Source organism: Cannabis sativa, chromosome 6 (assembly GCF_029168945.1).
Source record: "Cannabis sativa cultivar Pink pepper isolate KNU-18-1 chromosome 6, ASM2916894v1, whole genome shotgun sequence".
NCBI lineage: Eukaryota > Viridiplantae > Streptophyta > Magnoliopsida > Rosales > Cannabaceae > Cannabis > Cannabis sativa.
In genome coordinates, this window is record NC_083606.1 from 43,176,950 (window position 1) to 43,186,155 (window position 9,206).

The 9,206-nt window shown below is 35.7% G+C and overlaps 1 protein-coding gene across 1 annotated transcript; it reads right to left on the minus strand.

The window, feature by feature from the left end:
* Window positions 1–274: 274 nt before the first annotated feature.
* Window positions 275–667, minus strand: LOC115720955 (uncharacterized). The gene has a single exon (XM_030650172.1). It carries the CDS (start codon window positions 665–667, stop codon window positions 275–277), a length of 393 nt encoding a protein of 130 aa, XP_030506032.1.
* Between the last annotated feature and the right edge of the window lie 8,539 nt (window positions 668–9,206).

A 9,206-nucleotide genomic window follows, 5' to 3' on the forward strand; every position in this document is an offset into this window, starting at 1 on the left:
AATAGATAAAAATTTAAACCACTTCTCCATTTCCTAATTTAATCTAATCTGTAAGGAACATAAGTTCCAAACCCATAATAATTAATGAAAGTCTAACTATAATCCCATTCTAATAATTCATAATAATAATAATACCACTTTCTACCAAGTTGAAAAATAACAATAATAATAATAATTTATTCTATAAATTCTCTATTTCCACATCGAGCTATTAATAATTAAATATTTTGGTTATTACAATCTACCCTCCTTAAAGGAATTTCGTCCTCGAAATTTACCTACCAGAGAATAACTCAGGGTAGTGTTTCTGTATGTCCGTCTCCAACTCCCATGTCGCTTCTTTATCAGAACTATCACTCCACAGGATTTTAACTAAGGGTATAGTCTTATTCCGTAAGACTTTTATTCCCTTTTCTATCACGCGCACTGGGCGTGCCATATAACTCATCTCCTGCTGCAAGTTCAAGTTCTCGTACTTAAGCACATGTGTCGGATCAGGTACATACTTACTTAACATGGAAATGTGGAAAAAATTATGCGTTTCCGCTAATGTTGGCGGTAGGGCCAAACGGTAAGCTACCTGACCAACTTTGTCCAGTATCTCCAAAGGACCTATAAATCTTGGGCTTAACTTCCCCTTTTTTCTGAAATGCATAATCCCCTTCATAGGTGATACCTTCAAGAACACTACGTCCCCTACAGAAAACTCAACCTCCCATCTTTCAAATCTGTATAACTTCTCTATCTACTTTGGGTGGTGAGCATCCTTTGCCGTATCAACTGCTTCTAGAGCTTCTCTTACTATTTGTAACGTCCCCGCTTCAAGCCTCCATTGGGTCCTTACACCCACTGAATGAATGGCTCTTATACACGAGTACGTCACTCTGGCTGCTTCATGGACCTAAATACTGTCCTTCTCCAACTTCATCCCAATAATGCGGTGACCTATATTTTCGTCCATACAACATCTCATATGATGCCATTCCGATTGTGGCTTGATAGCTATTAGCGTAGGAGAACACTATTGGAGGTAAATACTTATTCTACGAGTCAGTGAAGTCTAGTGCACACGCTCGAAGCATATCCTCGAGGATTTGGATGGTGCGTTCAGATTGTCCATCTATTTGGGGATGAAATGTTGTACTTAATTTCAATCACGTCCCCATTGCCTTATGTAGACTATCCCAAAACTTCGAGGTGAATACTGAACCTCTATCAGAGACTATCGTCTTTGGAACTCCATGTAGCCTCAATTATCTCTTGCACGTACAGGTCAGCATACTGCTCTGCGTTGTAAGTAGACTTTACTGGAACAAAGTGTGCTGACTTGGTGAGTCTGTCTATAATTACCCAAAGTGAGTCGTGTTGCTTGGTTGTTCGGGGTAGTCCTGTCACAAAATCCATGGCTATATCTTCCCACTTCCATTCAGGGATTTCTAGGGGTTGCAACATCCCTGCTGGTCTCTGATGTTTAGCCTTAACTTGTTGACATGTGAGGCATCTAGCTACAAATTCAGCTACATCCTTCTTCATCCCTGGCCACCAATACAAGGCTTTTAAGTCATGTACATTTTGGTTGACCCTAGATTCATTGAGTAGGGTGTAGTGTGTGCTTCCATCATAATCTTTCTTTTAAGCTCTATGTCATTGGCTACACACACTCTTCCCTTATACCTCAGCATGTCGTCTATACCTATAGAGAAATTCTCCACCTCTTTATCTAGAAAGCCTACCCTTTTCTTCTGTAAGAACTCATCAATAACTTGTGCATCTTTAAGTTCTTGTAGTAGCATCGACATAATGGTTAGGTTAGCCAGTTTTTGTGTAATGATCTCTATACCACTTCCTTGGAGTTCTTGTTGTAGTGGCTTTTCCATTTGTGCCCGTATTGCCAAGCTGGCATAACTACGTCTACTTAGCGCATCTGCTACTACGTTGGCCTTACCTAGTTGGTAGTGGATTTCACAATCATAATCCTTAACAAGCTCTAGCCATCGCTTTTGCCTCATGTTGAGTTCCTTTTGCGTAAAGAAGTAGTTCAAGCTCTTGTGGTCGGTATAAATTTCATATTTCTCCTCGTAGAGATAGTATCATTATATTTTTAGCACAAAAACTACTTCTGCCAACTCAACATTGTGTACTGGGTACCTTTATTCATACTCCTTAAGTTGTCTTGAGGCATATGCTACTACTTTGTTATTTTTCATCAACACGCATCCCAACCCTTATTTCGTTACATCGTAGTACACCACAAACTTATCCTTGTTATTGTGAACACATAATACAGGGGTTGTTATTAGTTTGTCCTTAAGTGTTTGGAAGCTATCCTCACACTTTTCTGACGAGACAAACTTTTGCGCCTTTCAAGTCAAGTTGGTTAGAGGAGTTGCGATCCTGGAAAAGCCTTCAACAAAGTGCCTGTAGTAACCAGCTAGACCCAAGAAGCTTCTTACTTCACTTGTAGTCTTACGCATTGGCGAGCTCTTGACCGCTTCGATCTTTGTAGGATCCACCTCACTCCATCTTTGGAAACTATGTGGCGTAGGAATGCCACCTTCTCTAACTAGAATTCACATTTCTAGAATTTGGCGTATACTTGATTCTCCTTAAGTCAGGTTAGAGTCGACCTTAGGTGTTCCTCGTGTTTCTCCACATTTTTAGAGTAGATAAGAATGGCATTAATGAACACGATAACAAACTTATCTAGGTACTCCTTGAACACCTTATTCATCATATCCATGAAGGTTCCCTGGACAATAGTTAGTCCGAAAGACATTACCAAAAAAAATTCATAGTGTCCATATCATGGTCTGCATTCCATCTTGGGTATGCCTTTCCTTTTAGACCATCAACTTGTTATACCCAGATCTCAAATTTATTTTCAAAGATCACAATAGAGCCTTGCAACTAATAATTGTTCTTTATGGTCACCTCATTGAGCGCTTAGTATTCTGTGCATATCTTTATACTTCCGTCCTTCCTCTTGATGAAGGTGACTAACTTGATGTTATGATTCTTTTGTCTAGGTGCTCTTGTAGCTATACTTTGAGTTTCTATCACTCGTTAATGACCATTTTGTATGGAGCCTTCAAAATTGAAGCACTCTTGGAGCTAACTTGATGATGAACTCCACATCACTATCTGAGGGTATCCCCGGTAGATCTTTTAGAAAGACCTTTTGGAAATCACAGACTATGTGCATATTTTTCATTGTTAATTGTGTCTCCAGTGCTTGGTGCACTACATTAACTAACAATGCTTAACATCATACCTTCCTTAGCCGACTATTCTTTAAAATGAGATTAAACAAGTTCATAAGGCTATCTTAACTCTTGTAAAAGTAAATTGGTCTCTAGCCTTTGTTGCCAAAAGCAGCCAAATACTTTTAGCAATTGATGAATGGATAGCCAATCCATATCGAGTGCAGCATCATGATCCTTCATTTCTAGCTCTATCTAGTCATTCGTTAGCTGTCTATTATTGAGTTTCCTATATCCCAATATGGGTGCTACAATCCTTGGCCAAGTACTCGCAAAAACGAGCGTAAACTTAACTCAACTTATTCATTGTTATGTACTTACGCAGGTGCCTCTTCCATAACAGTACAACTCGTTAGCCTTGTCCTCCATCATGACTAGCTTAGAATCGTAGTTCGTCCCTTCTTAAACTTCTTGAAGTTGTTAAAGCTCCTCCTTCTTGATAATTTCTATTGAGCCAACTTGATCATCTAAGCAACACTGCCTCTTAATATTTAGTTCTAATTCTTCTAAAATAAATTTATTCTAAAAAAACCAACCTAACTATTTGAATATTTTATAATATTCCTGGTAGATAAAATCAACTAATTATTTTTCTACAAAAAAAAAAAAAAAAAATCTCTCTATTAACATAGCATGATAGTTCACGGAAAAAATTTCTATTTTTAACAAGATAAAATAACTAAATAACTACATAACACTAAATAAATACATAAAATAAAATAATAAAAAAAAACTTTTTCTTTTAATATTGTTACTTCAAAAAAAATTCTAGGCTTTCTAGTTATGATTTTTTTTTTTAAAAAAAAATATCTAGAAATGTATCTATACATATATATTAAAAAAAATAAAAAAAAAATTATTTGATTTCATATGGGTAGTACCTAAACTTGGATATTGGTACTAAGGTTTCTGTAGTAAATGCAAATTTTGAAATTGTACAAGTACAAATAAAAATACAAACATATAATATGAGACTTACATGGTAGCGAGCGAAACCTTTTGAGCCAATGGGTGTAACTCGTGAGAACGTTCGGGACCGATATAACTGTGGCTCTGATACAAAACTGTAACGCTCATACTTTTATAAAAATATTAATTTTATTAACAAGCGTTAAACGCGGAAAGTCATAATGTCGCATTATGATTTAATACTTGAAAATATTCGCAACTGGCCAGTTTTTGTACAAAAGACATAATAAATAATAACTAAAATAATTGCGACATAAATTTAATAGCATATATAAATAAACAAAGCGCCTTATAACGCCCGCAGTTATATGGCCCTCAACGAGTTCACACACACAAGCGTCTAAAATTCCACTCACCACCGGCATTCTAGACTTTCCGTTTCCTTGGTCTGCACATGGTAATTTGATAAGGGTGAGCTACTAAACTCAGTAAGAAAATGTGTGTCAGGTAGTCACATAAATAAAAATAAAACTTAATGAAAATGCACATGCACATATTTAGACAACTAGCAAAACATAAACTTAATCGTATCACTAGTAGCTAATAACTAGGTTCTATGCTAAATCACATAAAATGATTACGCTCGAGTCCGACTTTGACAAATAAACACGAGCTATTGGACTAAACGGCGGAGGGCTGGGTTCAGTAAAATCGTACCCACTACTAAATAGCCCCCTATCTACCATATAGACCCAACAATCAAGTATTTAACCATTATCTTCTCGGTCAAACCATGTCATATAAACTATAATCTGCCTAATTTAAATAATGTCAGACTACTACACATTATTTAAATAACAAAACAATCATAACTAAATAATGTGAATCTTATAAACACACTATTTACATACATACTTAAATAACATGAATCTTATAAACATATTATTTAAATATATACCGTTAGAAATGGCCATGCTCTAATACTTTAAACATACATAAATAACATGAATCTTATAAACATATTATTTGAATATATATTATACAGTACATTAAATAACAAACAATAAAGAGTTAGGCAGAAGACCTTAGTTAACTTCTCTTTTACTATTCCCACTCTTCCTATGAATGTTATTACATACAGAAAACTTATGTTTTTCTACTTAATTTTCTTACCTCGAATGTGGAGAATCTAGCCTTGATTGCAAAGAGTGTGATCCTTGAGAAATAATTATCTTACGAAAAACCTAAAATTTATACTTATTAATTAGGATTTATCATAATGGTATGTGTATATATATTACATATATACAATATATATAAAAAACTTTAATATTGAATCTACACACTAAAAATTATAGAATGATGTACCTTAACTTTCAAAGCCCTTTGTAAATACACCAAATAGTAATAATGCTAATATGATATATATAACATATAAGAGGATGAAGGTGGTTTATGGTAATGCCGATATATATATATATATATATGATGATGGTATGTATAATGATGGTTTTAATTAAGGGATGACATAAATAATAAAAAGAACGATCAAGAGATTTTAATAGTAGTGTATGGTGGTGAAAAAATAACTTGAAGTTTTGTTGTTTATAAGTGAATTTGACTTGGATGTTGACAAGATGAGAGACTGATGTGACTATGGTTATGGATAATGGGTGTATGAGGGGTTGAGAGATGATAGTAGTTTAGTACGAAGAGAGAGAGAGATTTTTTGTGGGTTTAGGTCTTGTGAGTGATGAGATGAATGAATAATCAAGGTTCTATTTATAGGCCTATACCAACGTACATGACTCTCCACTATAGCCCTAGTTAACATTAAAATATTCAAATAATCAACTAAAAGCCATGACCTTCCCCTAATACTCGGTCAACAAAGCAAGAAAATCTCATAAGTGAGCCTATTCTATGCATGCATATTAAATGTAACCTTGATTGCTTGCCACCTTTTCCTAAAATGGTGCCACTTAAGTAACCATATTTCCTCTTTAATTTCTACTATTGTTACTATTACTATCTCTATTATTAATACTCCCCTAGCTTCTCTCTTTATCAATTTATTAATATATACTATTATTAAATATATAGTTCTTATACATATATATATATATATACTACATGAAAAGCCATACGTCCCAAAAGTGTATGCTACTACTACTTTTCTCATTAACTTAATACTATTATTATTATACCATCAATAATTTTTACATACTAACTAAATGATGATCAATAGATAAAAATTTAAACCACTTCTCCATTTCCTAATTTAATCTAATCTGTAAGGAACATAAGTTCCAAACCCATAATAATTAATGAAAGTCTAACTATAACCCCATTCTAATAATTCATAATAATAATAATCCACTTTCTACCAAGTTGAAAAATAACAATAATAATAATAATTTATTCTATAAATTCTCTATTTCCACATCGAGCTATTAATAATTAAATATTTTGGTTATTACACTTCTGCTGCAGCTATGTATTCTGCTTCCATCGTCGAGTCCCATATCGCGGTTTGTTTTGTACTTCTCCAAACCACTGCTCCACCCCCAAGAGTAAACACCATCCCAGATGTAGATTTCCTGTCTTCAAGACATGCCTGGAAATCTGAATCAGTATAGCCTATGGGATTTAAAGCACCACCCTTGTAGACTAACACAAGATTCCTTGTACTCTTTAAGTATTTCAAAATATACTTAACTGCATTCCAATGTTGTTGTCCTGGATTTGACTGATACCTGCTCACGATTTCAACTGCATAGTAGATGTCAGGTCTAGTGCATAACATTGCATACATTAGACTTCCAACTGCAGAAGCATAAGGAATTTTCGCCATGTCCTCTATCTCTTGAGGATCAGTAGGAGACTGTTCCTTAGATAGACGGATACCATATCTAGAAGGCATGAGTGCCCCATTGGTGTTGTTCATGGAGAATCTCTCTAAAACTTTGTCAATGTAGGTTGTTTGAGAGAGAGCAAGAGATCTGTTCTTCCGGTTTCTGATAATCTGAATACCAAGAACATAGGCTGCTTCACCCAAATCTTTCATATCGAATTGAGTGTTAAGCCATTCCTTGATGTCAGTCATTTTCTTGACATTGTTTCCAATAATCAAAATATCGACAACATAAAGGACCAGGAATACTACTACTTGGTCTTCCTTGAGTTGGTAAACACAAGGTTCATCTTCATTCTGAAGAAAGCCGTAGGTCTTGATCAAACCTTTTGTTCCATGAGCGAGAAGCTTGCTTTAGTCCATAGATAGACTTATTTAATTTGCAAACTTTCTTTTCCTGCCCTGGAAGAACATAGCCTTCTGGTTGCTCCATATAGATGGTTTCTTCAAGTATCCCATTAAGGAAGGCAATCTTGACATCCATTTGCCAGATTTCATAATCAAAAGCAGCAGCTATGGAGAGAAGAATTCAGATGGATTTGAGTATGGCACCAGGACTAAAAGTTTTCTCATAGTCCACACCTTCTCCTTGGGTATAACCCTTGGCTACAAGTCTAGCATTAAAAGTTTCGACTTCGCCTCCAGCTCCTCTTTTCTTCTTGTAAACCCACTTACATCCGATTTGATGATAGTCATCAGGTGCGTCTACATATTCCCAGACTTTGTTCTTTTTCATGGAATCCATTTCTGAATCCATGCCAGCTGACCATCATTTCCGTTGCGAACTAGCCATTGCCTATTTATAGGTTAATGGGTCGTCATCAATACCGTCACCAACGACCATATTGATTTCACCATCCAAGCCATAACGAGCTGGTTTTGTTGAAACCGTCCCACAACGACGAGGGAGTGGGATTATCCTTTTCTTGAGTGGAAGGGACGGAACATTGGAAGGACTTATAACTGAAAGCATTTCCTCCAACACTACTTTACTTTGTGGTTTGAAATTCTTAATATAGTCATCTTCAAGGAAAGTGGCATTTGTGGAAACAAACACTTTATCATCCTTGCGACTATAAAATAGTCCACCCCTAGTCTCTTTAGAATTTCCAACAAACATGCAAACTTCAGTTCGTGATTCAAGTTTGCCGTCTTTCTTTCTTAAGACATGAGCAGGGCACCCCCAGATTATGTAATGGCATAAAGTAGGTGTACGACCATTCCATAGTTCTAAAGGTGTCTTAGGGATTGATTTAGATGGAACAACATTTAAAATGTCGGTTGCCATCTGAATTGAATATCCCCAGAAGGACGTAGGTAGATTTGAGTAACTAAGCATGGACCTAACCATTTCCAAAAGCGTGCGATTACGTCTTTCTGCAACTCCATTTTGCTGTGGAGTGCTAGGGGTGGTTAATTGGGATTCAATTCCAAGTTCAATTAAATGATCTTTGAACTTGATATCCATATATTCTCCACCGCTATCAGTTCGCAAGATCTTTAATGTTTTACCTAATTGGTTTTGAGCCAAAGCTTGAAATTCTTGAAACTTTTCAAATGTTTCAGATTTCTTATGCATAAGGTAAATATGTCCATATCTAGAGTAATCGTCAATGAAAGTGACAAAGTACTTATAACCACCTCGGGCTTTTACATTCAAAGGTCCGCAAACATCTAGATGCACTAACCCTAGGGGTTGTTTGGCACGCTCTCCCTTTGCAGAGAAAGAACGTTTGGTCATCTTTCCTTCTAGGCAAGACTCGCAAACAGGTAATTCACCTAAGACGACATTTTTCAATGGACCGTCTTTGGTTAGCCTATTTAGTCTGTCATAGCCTATGTGACCCAAACGTAAATGCCATAGATATGTTTCATTATCATCATCGATCTTTTGCTTTTTGTGGTTTTTAGGTTTAGCTACTTTAAAAAGTTCGTTATGTAGGGCAAATGGTGTTTCTGGTCTAAGAACATAAAGCCCATGTTCCATGGATGCAACACAAATATGAATGTCATTTCGAGAAATGGTAGAACCAGAACTCAAAAAATCTAATTTGTATTGTTGCAATTGTAAGCATGAAACAGAAATCAAGTTTCTACTGAAATTTGGAATGTATAAGACATTG